This window comes from Rhinolophus sinicus, chromosome 15 (assembly GCF_057876585.1).
Source record: "Rhinolophus sinicus isolate RSI-liver-muscle chromosome 15, RSI-T2T, whole genome shotgun sequence".
NCBI lineage: Eukaryota > Metazoa > Chordata > Mammalia > Chiroptera > Rhinolophidae > Rhinolophus > Rhinolophus sinicus.
The window spans coordinates 9031789-9058300 of NC_142515.1; the positions used below are offsets into that span (position 1 = coordinate 9031789).

The 26512-nt window shown below is 43.9% G+C and overlaps 1 protein-coding gene across 3 annotated transcripts in view; it reads right to left on the reverse strand.

The window, feature by feature from the left end:
* Positions 1–26512, reverse strand: part of PLPP4 (phospholipid phosphatase 4) — a 107146-nt gene that overhangs the window by 34268 nt on the left and 46366 nt on the right. Inside the window, exons 3-5 of one of the 3 annotated variants that reach the window (XM_019752894.3) lie at positions 24449–24539; positions 19768–19831; positions 17929–18053 (exon numbers count right to left, since the gene is read on the reverse strand). The exons of 1 other annotated variant lie outside the window; for it this stretch is intronic. In XM_019752894.3, the coding sequence (XP_019608453.1) occupies positions 17929–18053; positions 19768–19831; positions 24449–24539 (280 nt within the window). The remainder of the gene's footprint in view (positions 1–17928; positions 18054–19767; positions 19832–24448; positions 24540–26512) is intronic. One more of the 3 variants, XM_074338969.2, reaches the window with a different exon arrangement.

Below are 26512 nucleotides of genomic sequence, written 5' to 3' on the forward strand. Positions count from 1 at the left end.
AATTAAATAAGATTTTATTGAGATTCCAACTTAAAAATTAAACTAAAGCTTTTGAAAATACATTTATTTTATCTTGTACTTAACACAATATGGGTTATAATTGCAACTAAGCTAATTTTTAGAATAAGTCCATTTTGATTGTTTTCTACATCATTTTGAAAATCACCAAGAGAACCTTTTTATTTTTTACAGAAATAGTAGTATTCTTCAATTTTCCTCAACTACAGCTCATAGTCCTTTGATATTCAAATCAGTCTCTTCTGAAACAACTCTGCGGGCTTTATCGTAGTGGATACGCTCCTTTCCGATTGTTAACTGATCTGTATACATCACTTTCATGGACTTCATGAAATCCTGCACCTTTATCATTAACTTGAAATTTGTTTGCATTGTACTGTCATATTGAAACACCCAATAATCAGTGAGAACTGAGCAAGGATGAGAAATTTCCACCAGGGGCAGGAATAGACATTTGAGAGCAGGTTACTTTTAGAGGTGATTGATTCATTACTATGTGTTTCCTCCTTGACTTTAGCTTCCCCGGGCAATCTCATAACTGCAACGAATCAGATAACAATACCTTAGGTGTTGAGAACCCCAATGCCCGCACCACCCTCTAATGCAGTGAAACTCTGCCGATTCTGTATTTGTCATCAGGAGAAGAGAATCTCAACAGCGGTGTCCCAGCTCCCTTCATGGCATCTTTTAAAGACCTTTGCATGCATCAATTCCACCAGCTCCAGTCCGTGTCTCCCAGCTCCTTAAAGAGATCTGCCAATCAGCCTATGCCTTTCTAGTCACTGATGCAAACCTGCAATTTGGGAGGAATGAGGCTCAGAGGTGAAAGAGGGTTTGTGTTCTGCAATGCCAAAGTAGGTCATGGATTCAGTCAGTCCAGTTTTTTAAAAAAGGGAAAGCAGCAGCAGCAGTAGCAACCACTTGTCAAGTCAGCCAAAACGGTCCATCTGGCCCACCAGCTAGACTGCTTTCCTGGGAATGAGCACAAAAGGATTTGCATATGGAATGCAGGAAATGATGGACTTCCCAAAACACTGTGATGGCCAACGATGCTAGAAGGAGATGGAAAATGTCAAAACCCTGCAATCAAATCAGATTCCAACTTTCTACCCAGAGGCGGGATGAAAAAGAATTACCCTGATTTTGGCTTCAGTGTTTCATCCATCAGATAAAGAAACTGCAATTCAATGCAAGGTCATCAAACCATCGGTGGCCAAATATCTGAGTTGAGAGAAAGATGACTTTATCCCCTATGATAATACAAGTTTTTGTCAACGAATAAAAATCTGACCTGCCGGGATTTAGAAAAATAGGTGTACTTCACAAGACATACGTACATTTTCTCAAAACAACTACCATCAACATCACCAACTGGAGCTATACGGTTGAGAACTCTATTATGCAGCTATTGTTTCAACAAATATTTATTCAGTTCCTGTTACATGCTGGTAACAGCTCAGCTAAGTATTCTGCTCAGCTAAGACAATGAGACAGACTTGGGTCTTGTCCATATGGAATCTAGAGATTAAAAGTGTGAAGAATTCTTCACACACTGTGAAGAATGTCTGGAAAGGAACAAGTTAGGCTTTTGGAAGACAGAATGGTTGATGACACCTGGAGAGATTCCGCTTTATATAAAGCTGATATGAGAAGGAGCTGGATAGGCCAAGAGCATTAGAAAGTGTCCATGGCAGAAAATTAGCAGAACCCTTGAAGAGGGGGAGCTGCATACAATCGGGAACTGTCAGAAGGTCAGTGTGCTCGGAGCAGAGCATGGCTTGACATGAGGCCAGACGATCAGGCAGGGGCTAGATTTTTGCAGGGCTTTGTGGAACATGGAACGTCACTTGAATTTTACTCTAGGAGTTGGATTTTCATCCTGAGACTTTTCAAGAGAAGAGTAGCAGCAAATCAACGGGTTGCTGAGTGAATGGCCCGGAGATGAGCAGAAAAGGAAGAAAGAAGGCTGCACAAGAGCCCATCGGTCTGAATCGCTATTTCAGTGGACAACTATTTCATTTCCTTTTCTTGTCTAAGTGCACTGATTGGACCACCAGCACAATTTTCAATAGATACAGTGAGGAAGGACATCCCTTGACAAAGTTCCCAATCAGAAGGGGAAAATGTTCAGTCTTTTCACCATTTAGTAGGAAGTTAGGAGTAGGTTTTTCATAGCTGTCTTTTATCAAACTGAGGAAGTTCCACTTTATTCCTAGTTTAATGAGAGATTTTTATCATCAATGGGTGTTACTCTTTCTACATCTATTGACATGATATCATTTTCTCCAGTATTTTGTTAATGTGGTAAATTGCAATGATTTTCATTTTTTAAATCAACTTTGCTTTCCTGGGATAAATCCCAAATCCCTCTTTATGTATTTCTGGACTTAACTTTTAATTTGTTCACAAATTTTGTATCTATGTTCACGAGAGATAATGGGCTACCAAGTTTCTTCTCTGTACTGTCTTTGTCAGATGTTACCGGGGTTATTCTATAACCTTATTTGTACAGTCTTACAGAACCAGTTGGGAAGTATTCCCTTGTCCTCTTTTTGAAAGTTTTGTAAAAGTAAGATTGATATTACTTCTTCCTTAAATGTTTGATGGAAGCACACCCGTGAAACCATCTGAACCTGGAGATTTCTTTCTATAAAGTTTTTCAATTACAAATTAGATCTCTGTTTCTTCTTCATCAGTTTCGGCGAGCAGTGGTTTGCAAGGCATCTGACCATTCTACATACATACATTGTTGAATTTATGGGCATAAAATTGCTCACAATATTTCCTCATTGTCCTTTCAATATATTTAAGATCTTTGGGTATAGCTCTTCTTTCTTTCCTGATATTGGTAATTTGTGTGTGCTCTCTATTTTCCCTGGATCAGTCTTGCTAGGAGTTTATCATTTTTATTAATTTTAAAAAGCGACAATAAAGGCAAGTTTAGTACCAGGTTCTCCCTTACGGTTGAAACGAGAAGTCTTTTAACGTAAATGTGTTGGTATCCCAAACAACTGTCAACATCTAAATCAATCTGGGTCCATATGTGCTCATTATCCTGAAGAAAGTCAATACGTGGCTAAAACAAAGAAAAAAAATAGCATATTTTGAAAGTTCAACAATATACTCCTCACATTAATATTATGACATATTGTTATCTCCATTTGGAAGATGAGAAAACCAAAGCTTAGAGAAATTAAGCAATTACCAAAGTGACCAAAGCTACTTTGGATTCACAGCTATGTGACAAAGGCCCAGTTGTGAACTATGGGGCAACATCTCCCGTCTTAGCAGCTGAAGCCTAGCAAGAGGAGACGACCCCTCGGTTCGTAGGACGAAGCTGCGAGGAGACATGGGCTCCGTCGCTCTAGCCAAGGTCAGTAAATGCCAGTCACACTTCTTCTTTTCCAGAAGGGAATCATTTTTAAAGACAATAAACAGAACCTTGTTTTATTTGTAGGGTGTGGTAAATAATACCCAGGCCAAAATGTTCGAACTGTTGACCACAATGTCATATTAGTAAAGGACGAAGACATGAGCCACATTTTTCACAAGGTTACTAATCACTGTGGGATCTGGAGAGGCTCAGCTGGAGGCTCTCAAGAATATCATGTTTGACCCGCATCTAGTTAGTATGTGAACTGTAAGAAAAGTAAGGGCTGGCCTGCCTGCCTGCCTGCCTCCCTCCCTCCCTCACTTCCTTCCTTTCTTTCTGATGAAAAATTATACATTTCATCATGACCCAGAAAACTAAGGGAGATAATCCCATGAGAGAGAACAACCTGTGGCTTGACATTAAATCCATTTATTGGGGAAAATAAGTATCAAGAGATTCCCAAAGAACTTTTAACTTCTGAGCATGTCTGCTTATTGGAAAAAAAAAGAAAGAAAAAAAGACAAGCGAATGTCAAAGCTCAGGACTAAAGCTCTCTTCCCATAAGGCCCCAGTCTCAGGTCCCACCCAGGCTTCCAGGCAAAAAGGACCCTAACACATGGTGTCATTCAGTATGCACAAAGCACCTACTATGTGCCTGGCACAGTGCAAGGGGCTTCACACGCTGATCCCTCTCAATTCTCATAACAACACCTTTGGTAGGTATTTTTAAACCGTCTTATAAGCTGATGAAACGGAGGCTGAAAGAGACCACAGAATTCCGTAACTGAAAGTGAGTTATGAAAACCCTATCCGAACCATATCCCTTCATCTTCTAAAAGGGAAAGAGAAGCCCGAGCAGTTACAGGGTTTGCCATTAGATTATACTGTTAATTATCAGGAGAGCTGAACACATTAGCCTCACAGCTCAGGTCTCTCGCTTGCTCTAAGCAAGGGAAGATGTAGGGGGTTCTAAGAACTCTGAATTTGGGGTCCTGATTACATAATAAATATTTATAGCATAAATGTAGCTTCGGTTAAGGCTTTATTCACTTAAGTGCATGAATTTAGTGCAATAAACATTTCAGGGCACCTAAAATGAGTCATTCTCTGTGCTGGGCCCTGGGAACACGTCAGCCCTGGGGATAACCAGGTTCCCGTCCTCATTGAGCTCAGAGCTAATGGCAGAAGCAGATGGAAAAACAAGTGAACAACCAGGATGATTACAGACTCCACGAAGTGCCATGGCAAGAATTACAGGAGGAAGATTTGAAGCATTCAGGACGGCTTCATTAGCAAGGCCACACTTAGGCTGAAGTTCAAGGAATAAGCAGGATTAGCCATGGTCACATCTACACTTGGGTTCCCTCAGGATGGTCCTGAGATGGAGTCGAGTGCAAGTAATTCATTAGGAAGACGAGGCCAGGAAACACCCGTGGGGAAGGGAGGCAGGGATGGGAAGCATGTCACACCAAGCACGGTACGGCTGTGGGCAGCACGAGCTCAGTGTCACTGGGGAACTCTGCGAGATAGTGTAAAATAAACACCTCAGACTTTTCCCACCTAAGCGGCAAGGAAGCTGGGTGATTATACACCAACCCCCATTAATCAGCAGCTGAGAGCTGCTCTAGAAGATGGGGAAGCCGTCATTCACTGCACATCCAGTCTGCCGTGAGCACAGGCAGAGTGGGTCTGGCAGCCAGCAGAAACCCTCAGAGACAGAAGCACGTGCTGGGAGTTGGAAACTGGACTGGTGTACATGACACAGTAAGCGCAGAAGGAATATGGGTGGGGTTCTGATGTTCTGACAAGACTTGAGAAATATGAGAGAAGGGCAAGTTCAAAGGCCAAGGAAAGAAGGAATATCTCATGTTGAGGGAGCTGGGCTCTGAAATCGAGAGATTGGGGTCTAAAGTCACATCATCTGGGTATACATGCCAGCTCTGTGATATACTGGCAGTGTGATGTTGGGGCAAATTATTGTTCTCCCTGAGCCTCAGTTTCCTCATCTGGACAAGAGGATTAATAATAGTCTGACCCCCCAGGTATGTTGTGAGGATTCAATGGGGTTAAGCCCTTTAAAGCCTTTAACACAGACCTTGACACATTTCCCGTGTTCAATAAATGATAGGCATTTGCATTATCATCAAAAGGACAAAGTGGCTGGAGCACAGAAAGCAAAGGGGTGGGGGGGACCGGCCATGAGGCTGAAGAGGGGCAGGGGCCAGAGCAGGCAAGGCCGGAGGACAACGCTAAAGAGGCTGGGTTATCCTTTCGGTGCACTGGAAGCCACCGAAGAGCTGGAAGCTGTGAAGTGTGCTGATTACCATCGTTCCAGAAGGCCACACTCTTCAAAGGCTTCCAATGCTTTTTCTCCTTCTACATCCCCAGCGCCAAATCCACTGCTGGCATAGGAGGAAGGTGCTATTTAGCACTAATTAGCAGACTCCAGAGGCTGATGGAAGGAAAGAAGTGTTGGTCTGAATCATCCAAAGACTACGCAGACTTGGCTGTGGAATGAGCTGTTTCATTTTCCTTCGGCAGACTTCACTTTCTAATTAGGTTGGCTCCAGCTAACATTAAAATGACTTTGCATTTTCCAAGTTGATGCCAACAGAGGTGGGAGAGGCAGCCCCCAGACTCACTGGGAGGCATAAGGAAGCAATGTTTTCTGTGGAGATGCCCATGGGAATAATTTAGGTAGGTTTATGAGTTCTACCCAAAAGGGAAAAGAAAGACCACGCTGGTTCTAAGGATATACATACTAGATATGAATCTGAGAAAACACAAAGAAAGGGCCTGGTGTTTCTGAACCCAAAAGGTCACGTTTCAATGGCAGGGCCCCAGCTGAGGACGGCCATCCACCTCCTCAGGACTGGGCCAATTTCCAGAGAAGGGGATTGTATGACATTGTTGTCTCATGACTGATTCATTAATTGATTTCTTTCCTTCTTTCTACCCATATATCAATCCATTCACTTAACCATATCCCAAAAGATGTCAATTGCAGAGGACATGTGATAATTTGAATTTCTATTTTTAGAATGTATCTACCATCTTGAATGATCTTTGGGCCCAAATTGGAAGACTAAGTTAAAAGCCAATAGTTTGAAACAGTGGTAAAAGAAACCCTCACAAAACAGCTGTCTAACCAATAATTCATTTCTAATTCAAGCCTATTTCATTACCAAGGGCCAAAAACAAGATCTCTGTGATGACAATGTTTCACAATTGATGGGCCCATGGGCCTTGCAGCCACAAGAAGTCATTCCATGAACTAGGAAGAGACAAAATAAGGAGCAGAGGACATTTCAGAATGATAAAAGGGCCAACATATCAAGAACACATAACAAACATAAATGTGTTATGCCTATAAATAGAGCTCCAAAATATGTTAGGTAAAACAGTGCAAAACTAAAAGGAAAAACAAACAAATCTATAATCATAGTTAATGATTACCAAACTCTATTCTCATTAATTGAACAGAACAATGAGACAAAAAGAAAAAAAGCAAGGATCAAAAATTTCTGAATGACAGCATCTTAATTTAATTGACACATATGGAATGCCACTCCCAAGAAATGCAGGATTCATTTTCAGGTCTGCATGGAAACATCCACCAAGATTAAGTATACACTAGGCAACAGAACAAATTTCTATAAATTTCAAAAGACTGAAATTTTGTACAGCATGGTTTCTATTCACAAATAAAACTAAATTAAAAATGTATACCATTAAGATAGCCGGAAAGCCTTAACTATTTGAAAAGTAAAACACCCACTTCTAAATAACCCATAAATCAAAGAAGAAATCACAAGGAAAGGTGGAAAATATTTTGAACATAATAACAATAAAAATACAATCATCAAATTTTGTGGGGTACAGCTAAAGCAGGGTTTAGGGGAAATTTATATCTTTAAATGCTTATTTCCAACTTAAGAAGCTATGAAATTATGAGCAAATTAAATACAAATTAACAACAATGAGTAATATAGATAAGAGCCAAAATCAATGAAGTAGAATAGAAACAAAAGTTTGTTTTCTAAAAAAGGTTGGTAAAATTGATAAATCCCAAGTAAAATTAAAAAAAAAAAAGAATAGGAAAAACACATTCCTATGAGAGAAATGGAAGAGGGGCTGTCACTACTGATGTTACAGACATCAAAAAATCAATAGGGAAATATTATAAACAACTTTATACTAATAAATTCAACAAACTAGATAAAACATACAAACTGATTTAAAAACACAGTCTATCAAAACTGACATAGGGAATTCTGCTACTCGAATGGTAATGTGAGGAGCTATATGGACCCTCTCCCAAGGAAAACTGGGGAAAATTATTTTTAAAAAATGTCTTTAAGTCTCCGGAAATGGTCCTAAGAGCATATGCCAAATGAAGAAACATATATTGAAGAAAATATACTAACGTCAGTAAGAACAGTGAGTCTGTGGTATATGAACCCCGAACCCCCTCCCTCCAGCCCAGGATGATGGAAACTCCATTCCAGGTGGGTGCAGCCTGGATCACAGGGCTCCCTCCCTCTCTCCCCTGCTAGGAAGGGCAGTGGTATCTTCCTGGGAGGGGCAAGCTGTCAGCATTTCTCATCCCCCAGAAAGACCAGAGGTTCCATGCTCCCCTGCCTGCAATGCCCAGTCCTACAGCATGGCTGTCATTCAGAGAGAACCTGCCACTGTCCCTGACCCCTGCTCCAAAGACCTAAAATTGCCAAAATACCTTGAGAAAAAGAAAACAAAGATGAAGAACTCAAACTGCCTGACTTCAAAACCTACCAGAAAGCTACAGTCATCAACAGAGGGTGGTTCTGGCGTAAGAATAGGCATATAGATTAATAAATGCAGAAAGAGACCCGCTTTTCTACAGTCTATTAATTTTTGCAAAGGCATCAAACCTATTTGACGGTGAAAGGAAAGTCTCTTCAATAAATGGTGCTGAAAAAAAGTGGACTATCAATACAGAAAAATATGAACTTCAAACTCTACTTCCCACAATGAACAAAAGTCAACTTGAGAAAAGCCTAAATATAAAACAATAATCATAAAGATTTTTAAAAAAAACATATGAAGATATCCTGGCAACTGGAGGCTAGGAAAAGATTTCTTAAATAGGACACAGAGCAATAACCATAAAAGAAAAAGAGTGATAGATTTCATCAAAATTTAAAACTACTGCTCATCAGAAAACACCACTAAGAAAATGAATAGGTGAGCCACTGATGGGAGAAAATATTCACAAAATATTTATTTGACAAAATATGAGGAAGCTCCACCAATTAATTAATTATAAATAGACCCAAAAAATGTAATGGGCAAAGAACTGAATACACACTGCACCAAGGAAGAGATGTAAACAGCCAATATGCAAATGAAAAGGCACACAGCATCATTGGTCATTGGGAAATGCAACTTAAAACTACAATGAGACACCACTGCATACCCACCAAAATGACTAAACCTAAAGAGACTGCTAATACCAAATGTTGGTGACAACGAGCCGTCTGTGAATTTTCATACATGGCCAGTGGGAATGGAAACTGACATAAGCACTTTGCAAAAATACTTGGCAGTTTCTCCTAATGTTAAACATATACCTAACTTTTTACCCAGCAAAGCCACTCATAGATATTTAGCCAAGATAAAAGGCAACACAGTCCACTAAAAGAACTGCACACAAATATGTATAGCCGCTTTACTGACAATTGAAAAAACTGGAAACAATCCAAATGCTCAGCAAAAGGAGAATGAATAAACAATGTGTGGACTATTCATTACCATGAAATACATTTCAGCAACAACACAGAATACATTACTGATATATACTCCTAACAACATGGAGAATTTCAAGACATTCTACTGAACAAAAGCCGCCACACATAAAGAACACACTGTGCGATTCCATTTATGTGAAGTTCTAAAGCAGGTAAAACTAATCGAAAGTTAAAAACAAAACCCTGTACAATGGCTGTCTTGAGGGGATGGACACTGACTGGAAATGGACATAAAGGAACTTTCTGGCGTTACAGAAATATTCTACCTTGTGGTAATAAGGGTTACATAGTGTGTGCATTTGTCAGAGCTGAATAGCAATGATTTATGCATTTCAATGTAAATTTTAAAGTGATAGAATAATTAAAAATCGTCATTATTGAAATGGTGGCAGGAAATGGGCAGAGAAAAGCAGGAAGCAAGAATGGCAGAATGTTGTACCTGGAGCATGAATATTCACTAGCTTTCTGATTTGTATGTGTCTGAAGTATTTTTATAACAAAAAGTTTCAAAACACAGAAATGAAAAGGCATTAGGCTTTAATTATAACCTTTAATCTAACCCTGATCTTTTTCCCCATAGAAGTCAAATAGTGAGCCAGGTCTTGGAGGGAGAGTATTTTGATTAATTAAACAGTATGCGTTTCTAAAAATATTCTATTTATTCAGACCAGGAACTTGGAGAGTGGGTGAATTTAATATGTGAGTGATCGATTTCTCCCATCTATTTGCCTAATCACCCCAGAAGAGGGTATCTCAGCCGGACACTGTTGACATTTTGGACCGGATAATTCCATGTTGTGGGGACCATCCTGTGCATTGTGGGATGTTTAGCAGCATCCCTGGCCTCTACGCACTAGATGCCGGTAGCAACACCCCTCAACAACCAACAATGTCTCCAGAAATTGTTAAATGTCCCCCAGAGTGTGTGTGTGGCAAGGGGGGTTTAAATTGTCCAGTTGAGAACTACCACCCCCCCAAAACATGACTTCTCAACCGGGACACTATCCCCAAGGGGATGAGAACTGGTTCTTGGGGAGATGAGAAAATCTCCAAAGGGCGACAGGACACAGATACACAGTATAGCTGCAGTATTAACATTTCATAGTAGAGATGAGCAATTAGGGGGAAAAAGTCTAAAAAAGGAGGAGAGGGTGACAAGGAAAGAAAGTTTGAGACACACCATCCTACAAAGAGGTCTGATGCTAGTTAAAGCACTCACTCCCTCCAGGGGTTTGGCAACCCCAAAACAAGCCTTTCCACTGTTCAGGGGCATCTCCATTTGGATGAGGAAGATGTGGCAAAATTAGGTCAGGTGCTTCTCAGAGCCTCTGAAATTGTCTGGGAAGCTTGTGATGTAGGATAATACAAACTTAGGAGAAAAGCTCTGAGGGGCTCTTGCCAAGTTGGATGACATCCCTTGACACGACAGTGAACCTGGGACCTTTCATCACTATGTCAATAAGAGAAACCCCACAAGTCGAGCTGACCTCAGACAACTGACCACCAGTGTGTCCTAGCTGAACCAAGGACCTAACAGCAGCCCATGCCATTTTATACCATTTTTTTAACGTATAATTTTAAAATATTTTATACACACACACACACACACACACACACACACACACACACACTCATGAATACATATCCGTGGTCAAGATAATAACCATAGCCATCATTCCAATTGTTTCCTTGGAAACTTTTTTTATGCTCCTATATTACCAAGGCAACCACCAATCACCTTTCTTTTTTAAAAAAATTTTATTAAATTTATTGGGGTGACACTGGTTAATAAAATTATATAGGTTTCAAGTGTACATTTCTATAATACATCATCTATATATCACATTGTGTGTTCACCACCCAGAGTCAGTTCTCCTTCCATCACCATATATTTGATCCCTTTTACCCTCATCTACCACCTCCCTCCCCCCTTACCCTCTGGTAACCACCAATCTGTGTCTGCGTCTGTGAGTTTTTGTTTTTAATTTTACACGATTTTTAAAAGAAGAAGAAGAAGGTGGCATTTTTTAAGCTTTCCATCTACCAGCAACATCCCCAGACAGCAATTTCATTTCATTAGGAGATGCAAAACAAACGAATCTTGCAATTTCCTCTGCTCTCCTGTTTCTGGTTTCTTTATGCAAAAGCCTGCCTAACCAGTCTAAAAACAAGCTGGTTCATAATATTGACTATCCGTGCTTGGTGGAGTTAAACATGGCTGGTTAGCATAGGTGATATCCTACGATAGTTTCTCAGTCCATAGTTAAAACACATTTAGATTCATTCAGCGAAAGCAAACTCCCAGACATGGCTTGCAAAGACCCTTCAGTGTAGGTACTCCACTCTTAAGGACTCTGTCATCAAAGTAACACCAAGGATGAACAAGCATCTTCTAACATACGGTACCTCTGCAACTAAGGTATTTCTGATTTGAAAATTACAGGGAAGCAAAGAAACAACAGTGTGATAGCTAGTTTTACGTGTCAACTTGGTTTGGCCATGGTGCCCAGCTGTTTGGTAAACACCAGTCTAAATGCGGCTGCAAAGGTCTATTTCAGATGTGATGAGCATTTGCAACCAGTTGACTTTAAGTAAAGGAGCTCACCCTCCATAATGTGGGTGGGCGTCGTCCAATCAGTTGAAGACCTCAGCAAAGACTGAGGTTTCCCAAATAAGGAATCAACCTCAAGACTGCAACATAGGAAGCCTGCTGGACTTTCCAGCCTGAGGCCCGCCCTGAAGATTTCCAATCTAAGACGGTAACATCAACTCTTACCTGGTAAGTTTCCAGCCTGCTGGCCTGACCTATACATTTCAGATTTACCAAACCCCACAATCATGTGAGCCAATTCCTTAAAATCCCCACCCCCCAACTCTCTATATAGACACACACACACCGTAATGGTTCTGTTTCTCTGGACAACCCTGACTAATGCAAACAGGAACACACATTCTATCTTAAACGGAAGCACCTCAACTGCAAACCACAGGGTATCAAGATGGAAAGCAGATGGCAAAGCAATACTGACTCAGAACCGAGGAGAGGCAAGTCTACATGCCTGCTGACAGTGGCACCCATGAGAACTGCTCATTCACCAGGCAGGACCCTGCAAAGCTTTGAACCAGAGGTACCAAGTGCTGCAGGGGGCAGGGTGAGACACAGGCTGGAAACAGGGAAGTAGGTAGAAAGGCCCTATAAAGAGCACTTCAACTCTCCAGGTCCTCACCTCATCCTGCAAACCAGGAAACTGCCGCCTACCTGACTCTTGACGAAGATACAAGGTTTAATCAGCTGTGGCTCCAGGCTTGAGGAAAGCAGTCAAGTAGGGAACAGGGCTGAACAACCAGATGAAAGCAGGAGGGTTACAGGAACGTCTGCGAAGTGACCTTCAAGAACCCAAGCCCCTTCTGCATGTCTCCCATGATGTCAATTCATGTATACTCCTCCGGTGGAATCAAACCGCCTCAAAGTGAAGGCCAGATGCCAATACTCAGAGCCAATCAGTGAAAACCCAGCTTATTCCTCAATCAGCCTTCAGTGACGCCCAGCTAATAAGCTCCGCCCATTTAGCATTAGTGCTTCCATTTTAAATAAGTACAGGTGAAGATCACCAGCTATTTGGTGATCTAACAAAAGCTAGATACAAAAACACGTAAATAAACAGAAGGTGGGGAACAGATGACACCTGCAAACAAAGGGAGGAAACAGATATTGTACCCATGAAAAAAAAAAAAGGACTATTATGTATGTATATATATATATATATATATATATATATATATATATATATATATATATGAGTTCAGGAAAGAGCTGCTGGGAATAACAAATATAAAAATCATAATAAAATTCAATAGAAATGTTGGTAAATAAAATTTTAAAAAGTTCTCCTGGGAAGATAAACAAAAATGACAAAAAGATAGACAATAGGAAATAAAAGGATGAGATCAATCCAGGAGATTTAACATCTGCCTAATACAGGATCCAGAGAAAAGAAACAGTACAGCGAGAGGAGATGCATGAGGTTCCAGAATCAAAGGACCCACTGGGGGACCAGAACACCACAGGAAAAAAAATCCCAGTAAGGCACATCATCGTGAAACTTCAGAGATAGAGAAAGGATCCTAAGAGGTTCCAGCAACAGAAAGAGAAAAACAAAACAAAGGGAAAAACTGCCATCAGGCTTCTCTCAAAGGCACTGAAGTGATTTTCAATCTAGGATTCTACAGCAGCTAAAGAACAGAATGAACACACTTTAAACCTAAATAGCTCAGAACATGTAGCTTGTATGCACTTTCCTGGGAGAGCACAGGAGAAAGCGTTTTGCCTCCCAGGGGCTGGCCCCCGGCCGGCAGGAATTCTCAGCTCCCCAATCCCAGAGCACTGTGTTGAAGCACCCCGGTACCTGCCTGCCCTTTCCCGAAAGAGAACACGGGCCATGTCTGACCATCCTGTACCCTCCCCAAGTGCTAGCCCCGTACCTACAAAACAGTAAGTGCTCAAGAAGAGTCTGCTACATCATCATTAGCCAGACACACCTTTAAAATTTTGTTTGTCATGTTAAAACTACATCCCACAAGCACGGGTTGTCCTACAAATGCCCCCCTTTTACTTGCTTAAAAAGGAAACATCTATGTGCACAGTTCAAATGCACCGGTCTTGCTTTAGTAATGCTCTTTGTTTACTTTAATTGTTTTGAGTTTTCGGTTCCCGGCAAAATTAAGCAGGTAGAGAGATTGCCCCCTACCTCCCGCCCCACACAGTCAGCATCCTCCGACATTCGTTACAATTGATGAACCCGCATTGGTACTTCATAATCACCCAAAGTCCACAGTTTACTTTAGGGGTCACTCTTGGTGGTGTACATTCTGTGGGTTTGGGAAAAAAGGATGATGACGTGTCCATCATTATAGGACCACACAGACATATTTTCACTGCCCTAAAAATCCTCTGTGCTCTGCCTATTCATTCCGCCTCCCCACTCCAACCCATGAAGTGATATGCTACCTGTTTCCAGTTTTGTGGGCCATGTCTCATTATCAAGTGAAAGCTCCATAGATAAAACATAAATGAATGGGGCCGATAAAACTTTATTTACAAAAACAGGCAGCCACGGCATTTGGCTGTCGTTTGCCAACCCTTCGACAACAGTACCACTTTATTCAAGTCTACCATTTTTACAGGAAAGAAGTTTCTTAATAGCTTGACTGGCAGTAATAATTTGTTTTTTCTACTTTTCCCTCTGAAATCCATCTTCTTTCTGGAAGGTGAATCAATACTCATTAAAAGCTGAGATTATGTGATGCAAGCCTACTTGCTTTTCAGAATATCCTTGCTTTAAAGCTCCACTACCTTTCTCCACTTTCAACCCTACACTTCCGGAAAACTTCTAAAGGACATCCCTGGCTCTTGGAAACGGTGGTCTCCGCTTTTGCCATCACGGTGGCTCGGGCTGCCTTACAGAACAAGTCCCCTAAGATGGCTGCCATGGGGACACGCTGCTTGTGGACAGTTTGCCACGTGAGCACTTCAGGGGAGTGTGGTTTGACTGTTCATGGTAGATTACAAACAAGATCTTTTGTTTTGAAAAGAAATCAATGCTTGTTCTTCAGTGCAAAGAAAACCAGCTGCTCTGCAGGATGATACGTGGACAGGATTACCTTCCGGTCTCCAATCACCTGTAAGCACAGCAAAGCAAGCCCTTATTTACCCAGAATGGGGTATTTGTGTTACAAGACTCCTTGGTCCAGAACGCTGTGTCCACTCACTACAAAACTGATTTACTGCAGGGAGAAACAATGTGTGTACAAAATAGGAGTCCACTGAGGTCACTGCTCTGAGGTCTACCACCTCCTCCGAGGAGCAGAGTGACACCACTACTAGGCTTCTTATTCACTCAAAAAGAATCCAGAAAACAGCACTGATGGTTTTTCTAAATGGACATGGCAGCTCCCTGCAAGGCAATCACTGACCTATCATAAAAGAGAGAAAAAGCAGATGGAAATACCACCACCAAAGCCTAGAAGCTGGGTAGGATGTTGTGTCTGCCAAGTAGTAACAGTTTGTAACATTTTAAGTAGCATCTTAAGCTAAAGATAGTAATAGCCTCTGTCAAAAAGCTTGTCTAGCATGGATGGGACATCAGCCATGCATTGACAAGGCAGCTGGCAGGCAGCCCTGTGAGAAAAAGCATTGGATACAGAGGGTGTATCCCTCTGGGTAGGGGGGTAGGGGGGTGCCTCCCCTCTTAATTTCTGTGATCCAGCAGTCTTCCAGCTTGAGTTATTCACATGAATGCTGTTTCCTTCCCAAGTTCAAATGCAACAGTAAATACTAAATCGTGCTGCAGTCCTCAGTTAACTATTCAACAGCCATAGGGTTTCACTGCTTGCTGCTTCTAATTTTTGAAGCACCTTAATGCTCAGCACCAAGTCTTTGGGAAGCCAGAACATGCCCTAAAACAACAGAGACCTTGAGTGACCCCGCAAGGACAGAGATGGAGGGCAGGTGGGAGCCGATCCAGGTGGATGCCATCCCAGGGACCTCTAAACAATGCCAGCATGGGAAGCCCTGATGATGAGGAGAAATGACTCAACACAGCAGGCATTCCTCCAGTGGCGACTGCAACTCCTCCCAAACAGACACTCACTGAAAATGTGGCTGCAGAGAGGAGAAGCAGAGAGGGAGCGATTCCAAAGAGATGTTCTGCCTCAAGTAACAGGAATAACTGAAGCCCAGAAGAACCTCAAAGCCTGTATCTTCATGCATCACCTCCGAGCCCCATGCTACATTCACCTCAGAGGGCATTTTAAAGAAGCATACACAGGATAACATGTGTCTCTCAACCTCTCCCATGATCCTAACGCCAAACCCTTTCCACTAAGTGCAAAGTGTTTAATCTAAATTTGTTCTCTCTTAGTTCTGGAGGCTGGAAGTCCAACCAAGGTGTCCGCGGGGCTGTTTTCCCTCTGAGGGTTCTAGGTTCTTCCTGCCTCTTCCAGAGTCTGGGGGCAGCTACTCCTTGACTTGTGGCTGCGTCACTTCGGTCTCTGCCTCCATCTTCATGTGGCTTTTTCCCCTTTGTCTCTGTCTCAAATATTCCTCTGCCTTTCTCTTACAAGGACAGCTGTCATTGGATTTAGGGCCCACTCTAAATCCAGGATGATGTCATCTTGAGATCCTTAACTGAGTTACATCTGCAGAGACCCTTTTGCCAAATCAGATCACGTTCACAGGTTCTGTGGGCTGGGACTTGGACATATCTTTTGGGGTGCCCCTATTCAACCCACCGTAGTCTCCAAGAAATCAGAGACAATGAGTTATTTATTTAAATGGACTGCATACTTCATTGTATTTAATCACCAAAAGCCCAAAGATACTCACATGGTAGAGGCTGGTGGGAGGGTCAGCTGAGTGTCCTCAGATGGGGTCTCTCTGAACTTCAACATCCCTTTGTATAAAATGGGGACAACTGGACTTGGCAAGGCTGTTGTGCAGGTTGATGGCCACTAACTTAAAGTACCTGGCACCCCAATATCTTGTGGACAAACCCTAATATCCAGTGGCTCTGAGCAGAATGTCCAGCAACCACTCGGCAGGAAATCCAGTTATTTCGTGGCCCTGCCACGATCAGTGCGTGTCTAAGGTACTTAGAAAAAATGAAAAAGACCAAGGTAACAGGCTGCCAAAGGTAAATAACAATCAGTCCCATGGGGATCAAAGGCTTTGGACCATGACAGCAGCCTGTCCTCTCCCAAGAGGTCACCTGTGGCCATGGTTCTCCAATTATCCCAGAATCACCTAAACATACACTCTGCCAAAGCCTGTGGACCCCCTGGGACATGAGCTCTGTCTTATTTATCTTTGTGTCCCCAGCACCTGGCACCGTGCCTGGTACCTAAGTCATTCAATAAACACTGATGGAATGAAGACATCAGCCAGGATTCTCTGGAAACCTCAGCTCTGGCACTAAACGGTGACATGGATGACTACTGTTTATTTAAAGCACTATCCTAAGTACTTTACATAGAGTGAGTGGATTAAGTCAACACCCAAACATTTTGGCATGGCGGACGCTCCAGAAATGTCAGTGGTCATTATCGCTTAATTTCAGCCTCACCCCGAGCGAAACCAGAGGCACTGTCATTTCCACTTTACACAGCAGAAACTGAGGCACAGACAGGTTAAGTCACAGAGCTAAACCCTGGCAGAGCCAGGGCTGGTCACACTTCACAGACTGTTCCTTCCACAACATCACATTGCACCTGACTCATATTACTTAGTCTTTGTCTTAAGGCTGGGCCCAGCTCAAATACCTATAACCAGATTACATAGTGGGTGTTACATGCATATGTACATATGTATACATACAGAAGCTATATATTGGTGCACACACACAATACCTTCATTGAAGGAATAAACTACAGTGAACACTGAGCTGAAAAGGAGAAGGTCCCAGGGAGCGTGGTAAATTCCCTTGCACGGTCAAGTTCCTGAGTTGTACAGGGCAAAGTGTCACGTGTTACATGGCGCCAAGCTCACAGAAGCAACGCATACAATGCTTTTGAAACTCCACAGCCTCATTCGCACGCTTATTATTTCCAGTTGAAGGTTTGTTTCTAAGCCAACCACTACAGCGAGGAAAAACGAACTGTGCCCAACATTCAACACGGTCCCCACCACCTAAACTCCCAAAGAAAGTGATCAGAAAACATGACCGGGGAACTAGTGTCCCAAGCCAGTGAACTTACAGGAGGAATGGATGCTGGGGAAGCTTTTGCGGCCCTCGGACACCAGGTCGGGGTCACCTGTGCAGTGCATTTCCGAGTTCATCACTCCATCTGGAAAGCAGCGGTAAAAGAAATCGGGGCGAGGTCTACAAAAGACACCATGGACATTTTCAATATAAGATGCTGCCATCACAAACGAATCCCGAGCTGACCCCCGCCGTTCCCTGCTGCCCCAGCTCCCATACTTTAAAGTTAACGACGTACAGGAGGCATCTAAGACCAGCACTGCTGGAGCAAAAGGCAGCTCCTGCCTCCACCTATGGTTCCGCCATTCAGAAGCTGCTTCCTGGATCTCAGACGCCAGGCTGCTCATGGCCCTTTATCTTGAACTTGGATGGCCAAGTGCCCTTTCTCAGATGCAGGTCTCAGTGAACCTCACTGAGAGGACCCAAAGGCCCTCCCCCACGATGCAGGACACACAGTCACCCAGTGTGATGGAAGAGAGACCTCTACAGGGGAGTGGGGTCGAGCGAACCGTTATCAAGTCCTTACTGGGTATCAGACCTGGTACCCGGCCTGTACCAGTGTCCTGCCATATGATTCTCGTGACAAGCCCAAGGCAGACCCTGGGATTTTCTTCATTTCACAGGTGCAAAAGTGAAGGCTTAGAAAGATTACACTTCTGCCCAAGGTCACACACAACCAGTAAGTGGCAAAGACAAGCTCTGAACCACAGCAGTTGGATTCTTGCACCTACACATTTCAGCCGGTGCTTTTCTGCCTCACTCAAGTGAGGATTCTCACACAGGTGTGTGATGGCCGGTCACGTCACATCAATTCAACTAATATTTGCCCCATACTTACCACAGGCAAGGCTTTGCTACTGCTGTGAACACGAGCCCCTTTTCTGCACATACTGGGTCACAGTTCACACACACTGACTTAGCTCTGGGATCTAGGCCCAATTATAATCTATCAATATCTATTAATATAGCATATCAATAATCAATTTCAATGATCTATCAGAGCTGCTGGTATACTGTTTCTCCCCTACTTGGCTAGTGTTTCTCTAAGAGTGGTTATTCTCCTACTGAGCCAAAACCAACGCAGGCAAGGCCTGAGAATCAGCATTTTATCAGGGCCCCATGGCAGCTCCAAGCATGGCTTATTGGAGGAACACTGGAGCATCAGGTCAGGGATGCCCGATTTGTATCCATCTTCCTTCTGTTCCCTTGGTACTTGGCCAGCACCCCACACCAAACAGGAACCGAGTAAATGCTGACGTTCTGAGAGGGGAGCTAACCTGCCTAAGGTCCTCAGCGGCTCAGGGCCAAGGTCAGGTCTCGAATTCAGGTCTTTCGACTGTTAGACTCTACAGAGACTAGCTCACTTCCAGAACAGTTGGGGGAGAACACAAGATAAACGGAGAATAGAAATCATTTCCCAGGAGAGTTAAGGGAAGTGTGCCGTAAGACAAAACTCAAATGCCAAGCCATACTTCTTACCCCAAGGAGAACAATAATAAAGTCACCTGATTTATTTTTTGGAGGCCAGAGCTGATGAGTGAGTGGGTGTCTGGGGAGATCCAGTGCATGGACTGGAAATGCCAGCGGTGGGCTTGGCACACTAGAAAGTGTAGTCAGCGGACCCTTCACTTTTGATCTCCTGCTTGCTGAAACAGTGAGCTTGTAATTCAAAGGAAGAGAAAGATGTGTGCTGAGGACAGAAATCCTAGAAGGACAACAGTGTAAGGGAAACCCAGAAGAGCTCCAATCTGTCCCATCCAGTGTCTGTGGCCAAGGTCCCTACATAGATGACCTGGAGCATCTACGCCATCATTTGTTTCTTTCTGGAACTTACCTTCCCACTATTAACTTAATAGTGTTTGTGCAGACTCCATTCAAAGCAAGAGCCAAGGACACGGCTACAAAACAAAACCAACAGACAGAAAAATAACCAGCTAGCTCTCAAATCAAAATCATCATCATCCTATTTAATTCATGACCACAGAAATCTGAACCAATACTTTAATAAACAGAGGGAAGTTTAGGTGGCTAGAGTAAAATGTAATTAGGACAGGACTTCAGAGAGTGACTCATGAAATTTCAAGTCCCTAGGACATGAAATTTCTCTCTTCTCCTTGACTGAAATTTTCCATATTGTAGAGAAGCCCATCTGTCATGTTCTGGACTGATATGAACAGATTTAATACTACAGCATATAGACTTTCTTTTCCTGGTTGCAAGAAACACTAACTTCTTTTTTTCCTTTTGGCAACCTTCTCAGACATAATTCTCATCAGAGCCATGGCAGGAATCCTGCTGTGGTCTGGGACATTCCCACTTGGCAGTATGTCCTTGCTGAGCCATCACCCACCAACAGCTGTCCATTTGTTATCAAGCAGATGCCTGTTTTTGAGACGGAGAAGAGTCCCAACATCTCTTTGAGAATGGTGGTCCAGGTGGTGCTTTTTGCCACCCCAAACAGCAGGACCTTCCAGAATGCATCATTTTAAATATACAGCATGGAGACTTTCCCCAAGCAGCTCGGAAGAACTTTGATGAAGCACAGGTCATCCAAAGAGTGCAGGTGACATAAGTCACAGAGCTGCCTCTGCAAGGACTTCACAGCCCTCTCCTGTGTTTACCGAGACTGCAAAAAAGGCAAGTCCATGTGACGGAAAGTCAAATGCTGTGCATGTGCAATAAAAACCTACTGATGCCCGTTCCATTGCTTTGTTGAATAATAAAGCATATGAGCTACCATTTCCCTTCGGCAAATACTAACTATTCAATACGAGCTGGGATTTATGGAAGAAAATAGCAGTGGAGGGACATTTTCGAGAAGGAGCTGCCTAGAGCAATTCATGGTCATCAAGGGAGACCAATGTGTTGTTCTCCAAGCGGAAAGTGCTGTGGAGTAGACAGCACGGTCACCAAGGGCTCAGGCCACAGAGACGGAGACAAAACCCACCTGCTTTGAACAAGTCACCGGAAGCAGAGAGAATGGGAGGGACCAGTACAAATGCACACCTTCATCAAAGGGAAATTAATCACCCAAGTGCGAGATGGGGAACACTGCCATATCTTAGTGTGGCAGCAAAGGAGGGATGGGCCGCTGGGGTGGAGAGCAGAGTGTGAGTCAGCAGCATGGGAGCAACTGGAACTGAGAGTGGGGAAGCCGGAGGAATCCTCTGATTACATTCTGCACGCACAGACTCTTCCTTTCTAAAATGCTGGCTCCCCTTCTTTCTCACAAGCTCGGAGCACTGCTGAAAAGGTCTCCTTGGCAGAGAGAAGGGAAAATTCCCTGGACTATCTTCACTGCTGTGTTCTCCCAGAGTTGTGACAATGAACAGGCTGGGAGGTCACCCTGAAATGATGGGGGCCTTTCCTGTTAGGGCTGGTCCAGCGGGCCCACTGCTGTGTTGTCCAGCAGGGCCAGACTCCTCCTTAGCCAGATCCTAACATTGCCTCAGCACAGAAAATGTCTCCGGGTACAAGCATCACTCGTTGATCTACCAATGCCCTTGGGGAACCTCACAGGCCGCGCCACTGATCCAGAACGCCCTACACCTCCCCAACCTCTGCACCGACTGGGCTGATTGTAGCACAGAGAAGTTCTTTGAAAAGTTTCCAGTAGCTGAGCTAGAAAATGTGTGGATGTGATGTAATCACCAACAGCTGGCAACGTCACTGTGATCCAAAAGCCTGAAGGAGACAGAATGGAGTAGGGTCTGCAGTGACCGTAGTTAGGGTGAAAGTCATCTCAGAATTCTGGAAGTAAACTGAACCGATGATTATTTTCATCTGAATGGCACAACCCCCAGGGCACCAATATGAGGCCTCTCATTGGTACCAGGGAGAAGGCTGGGCTCAGATCAGATGCACGAAAGGCTGGCCGAGCAGGAAATGAATGACCCTCATCAGGAGTGCTTGCTGATTAACCATAACCCAGTGGGTCTGCTTCATAAGGGCTGTGTTTACAGCATCCCGCAGCACTGCAGGCTTGAGAGCAGCCAGAGAGACAAATCAGACTGTCTGTGTCTCCTAAAGAAATTCAAAGCAATGTGTCAGGCAAGCTAGCCCACGAGTGGCCTGTACTGCTGAATAAGCATGCCAGAGGCTTATTACTTGTTGTAATAAGTAATACTGAATGAATAAGCATGCCAGAGGCTTATTACTTGTTGTTACTTGTTGGGGGACTCAGCACCTTCCTTCCATACCAGGGTTCCCTGTTATACAGGCCTGGGGGCCCACTGCCCGAATCCCTTAAAACCCGGCACTGCATGGGCCAAGCCTCACTCCTCTCACCCAACAACAGATGCACAAAGGTGGCCCCTGTGGACATGCAGCTAAGGGGAGCCTTTGGGGTCCAGGTCTGCAGAAGATGTCTGAGTGAAGAAGGGACCTGAGCACTAAACCACTTTCACTGAGAAAGTCCTGAATTCCAGGTAACATTGGAAAAGCTGCACCTAGTTTCCTGTCCTTGATTTTTAAAGATCGTTTCTCTACTCCCTATTGCCAAGGCTTCCTAAACAACGTGAAGCTCTTCACCATTTCTACAGGGCAGGCTGTCACTGACTTAGGCTAACAGAACATCCAATCATCCCACCTTCCGTGCGACTGTACAGGAGGCAGGATATGGAGGGCAATTATGAACTGTCACCTAAGGAAGATTTAGCTGAGAATGAAAAGTCTTTGAGAAAGGAACTGGGAGCTACTCACTGCCATTAACTGCAGCCCGACTCCAAAAGCCGGCAGCAAACTGTAACCATAAGCATGAAGGATGGTGTTTCCCCACAGTCACATATCGTGGGATTCCACGCCAGAGAGGCAAAAATAAAGAATGAGGCAAAGGGATTTCCAGATCAACTGAGAGGGCCCCCAACAGGACACTGTGGGGACCACAGTGGTATCTGTTCAAACACTGCCCCAGCTGCTCCAGCCACGGGTGGCAGGGTCACCTATGCCCTTCTTGGAAAAACCGACCTTTCCACCACCTCAGACGAGCAGACCAAAACCATGTGATCACCAAACACTCAAACCACACATGAGTGGCCTGGGGCACACATCTGGCCTGAGGGCAGGCACGACTTTTGTGGCCAGGCTTGAGAAATGAGTTGAGCGAGAGTCTCTGCCTGGGAAGTCTCCACCACAAGATGCAGTGTGACATGGAGGTGGCATTGGAGCTGAACAGTCACGCAGGTCTGGGCAGGACCACCCATCCCTGCCAAGCCAAGCCTCATACAAACCAAAAGCCCGGGTCGCAGAAACGATGTCCAGCCAGGAGAATGAGGCATGAGAGTGAGGAGACGAGTGAGGTCACTTTACAGACAGGAGCCGTCATGAGCCGAGAAGGGTGTCTCCACCCCGATGGCCCAGCTCTGTAATGCCAGTGTCCAAGAGGTTCCTGTCCTTTCCCCCCAATCTTGGATGTCTGTGGGATTGCTTGTATAGCCCTGTAACTAACCCCCTAATTTATCTGAGCTCATTTGAGAAGGATTCTGTTCTTTTCAACTAGACAAAGCCCACCCAACGCCAGGTTACGTAAGAAAGGTTCCCTGTCCTGATTCACGCAGAAAGCCCCTTAATTGCTCTGTGTACCCTAGATTTCGCCCTCACCCTCACTCCTTTACCAAGAAAAGGAGGGCCACATTTTGCTACGTTTTATTTCTCTCAAAGCCTAACCATTTACAAATACACCCTTTAGTGGGGAATCTCACATTTCCAGATTTGAATGTAAGTCCATATAACACACCACCACCACCATTTGTGTGAGGGTTTGGGTACTTTAATGTGCAGTATCAAAAAACAAACATAACTCAGTTTTCCTAAAAATAAAAAAGCTGGAAACCTGGCTATGAGGAAGTTTATTTTGGTTGCTAAACAAGCCAAGTAGCTTTGCAGTTCAGAAAAAAACGAATTTAGTCCTAACAATGTCAAACGTGTCACATGCAGATATGGCTTAGCTTGGGGACAATTTCTAACAATGGTGTTATAATTGATGGCAAAGATTTTAGCATTCTTTATACAATAACAATTGCTTAACTGCCAAAATGTCCCTAAACTGAAGATGAGTTATGGAGCTTGTTGTGTCCAATTTCTCTTTTATTTTACATTTGCTTTTGCCCATAGTTGCCTCTAGCCAATGGCGATTGGTTAAGGAGTCTGTGGTCGATTTCTGAATTGCCTGTAATGTGGGTCTATTGCCCACAAATGTGAGATTGGACAGTCAATGGTGACAACCTTTCCGATTCATTTTCCCTTACAGCTTGAGCAGCACAGATCTCTGATGATACAGACAATTCACATTCAGCACAAAGGACAGCGACAATGGGGGACCACAGAATATATGTTACTTATCTGTGCACTGGTGCTTTTTAGGACTTAAAGTTTATCTTGTCTTGTTTCTCCCAAGCTTTATGTGACCAAAAGAAAAATCAGTTGTGTGCAGCTGAGAGGTTTTTTTTTTTTTTTTCATCTAGTGATCTAATTCAATTCAGCCCCATCCCTTAATACAGGAACTAAGGATACTCTACCTAAGAAGGCTTCCTTAATTTCAGTCTTGTCTGTTCGCCGGATAATTTTCACCACACAAATAACGGCCAGGGGCGTGAGGAAAGAAATTGCCTGGAAGAAATAACAAATAATCCCTTATGAGGACAGCAGCTTGCCATCAGAGGGTTGATTGATAATTAGTTCCAGTTAGCTTCATTTAGACTCACGAGCTGAATGATCTTCCTGAACTCCTGACCTCAAACAAAGAAGGAGGATTTATATCTATACTTAGAGACTCTGCAGACTTCAAAAATTGGAGGTCTGGTTGTGGGTTATAATTGATTTGTAATGGCTGGGAGCCATGTTTAAAATGGTGGCTTTTTAAACAGAAAAGAAGCGTCTATAATTATGATGACTCATCTTTGCCAGGAAGGCCCTTCGTGTCCCTGCCTGCAGAAGGGTGGACAAACCGTTGGCCTCCCATTCCCCAGCTCTATGGCAACATGGGAGTATGTGGGGTTTGCTCAGTGTCAATCAATTCAGGTCAAAAAAAGCACCTTCTTGGTGCTCTTTTGTTGAATATTCATTTCCTTGGCAAAGCAGAGGTCAGTCCTTTTGCATGAAGTCCCTCTTCTTCCTTTCCTCCCCTGACCCAAAGCACACAGAAGTGCATTATGTGCCCAGTGAACTGAGAAGCTGGATTCAGATGCAAGCGGCACTCACTACAGAACCCGCTATGAGGCAGGAACTACGCTTAGGTGTCTGTCAGGTACTAGAGTCTCTTAAACCATCACAATGGCTCTGGGACTCTCTTTGTCAGGCTTGGGGACTCAACGATGTGCCCGAGGAGACACAGCTGGTGGGCAGCAGGGCCAGTCTTTGGAGACCAGCTTTCCTACCTCCCACATCTGGTCTTTATGCAGCATTCTATAATTAGTAAGTTGTCTGCAACATTCCAACGACCAAGTAAAAGATATTTACGTCACTTCCTTATGGCTACGACGTCTCAGGATACCAATATCAGAAGGGATTCGCTCACAAATCCACACCTGGCCTCACAGTCAGCGGTAGGAGGGGTGCAGCTCTGATTCACTACTGATCAATACTGCTCCCACTTTTGGAAATCTCCGCCTGGGCTCTAAGGCGAGGTCACGTTTTGGAGAGGGGCTTCCTAATAGGACTAAGGCATGGCTAGGAGATCCTTTTCTAAAGACAGAATTCATCCAAATGAACCTGGTCCTTCAAAATAATTGATGAGGTGCTATGTACTTACTACAACCAGACCGCCAGAGCTCTAAACATCTTGGGGACCCCTCTTTGGGAACTGCCTTCAGAGCCAGTCCCTGAGATACGAGAACCCCTCTCCTTACGCGTGGGCTTCCTTCTGACCACACATGGTAGCAACGAGCTTGGTGAGCCTCCTCCTCAGCTGTGGCCCTTGTCCCGTGAGGGCATTCGGAAGAGTATGGCACAGGACTAGGAGCCGCTGCGTGACAGGAGACACAGAACTGAAGCAGAGAAGCAGAGAATGTGCTCAGGGGTAAATCACACACCTGTGAGTTAAGGGTTCCAATGAGTCCGTGAAAGTGTCCCCACGTGCCTAGGTGGCTCTCGCTCCTGAATAACTGCAGGGCTGTGACAATGCTGATTCCCTCAATATGCATACAGGACAGGGCTGGACAATCCACACTTTGTAACAAGCACCTCGAGTGATACCAGTGCTGGTGCTGACTAAGAAGCCCCGAGTCACACATTCAGTGTTTAAAGAGTGATGCCCGAAGCCCCTGCTGACTCAAGTCCAAACTTACGGTCAGCACCGCAGAAGTCCTTAGCTCCTTGTTTCCTGTCACTCTAGGTGCCATAGACCAGGCCACTGCTCCCTCACAGGAGAAAGCAACGCACTGGTCATGAACAGCACTGCGACGACCCCACCCTCAATCAAGCCTTAAATATGAGAACAACACAGAACTGAAGAAAACCTTAAGAGACAAGCCTAGACGACATACTCTATCCTGAATGTCATTGACAGAAATAAAACCCTAGAAAAAACAAGAACTGGGAAGACTTTTCCAAAGAGGTTCCAGAAGCTGCGTGGGGAGTATGTC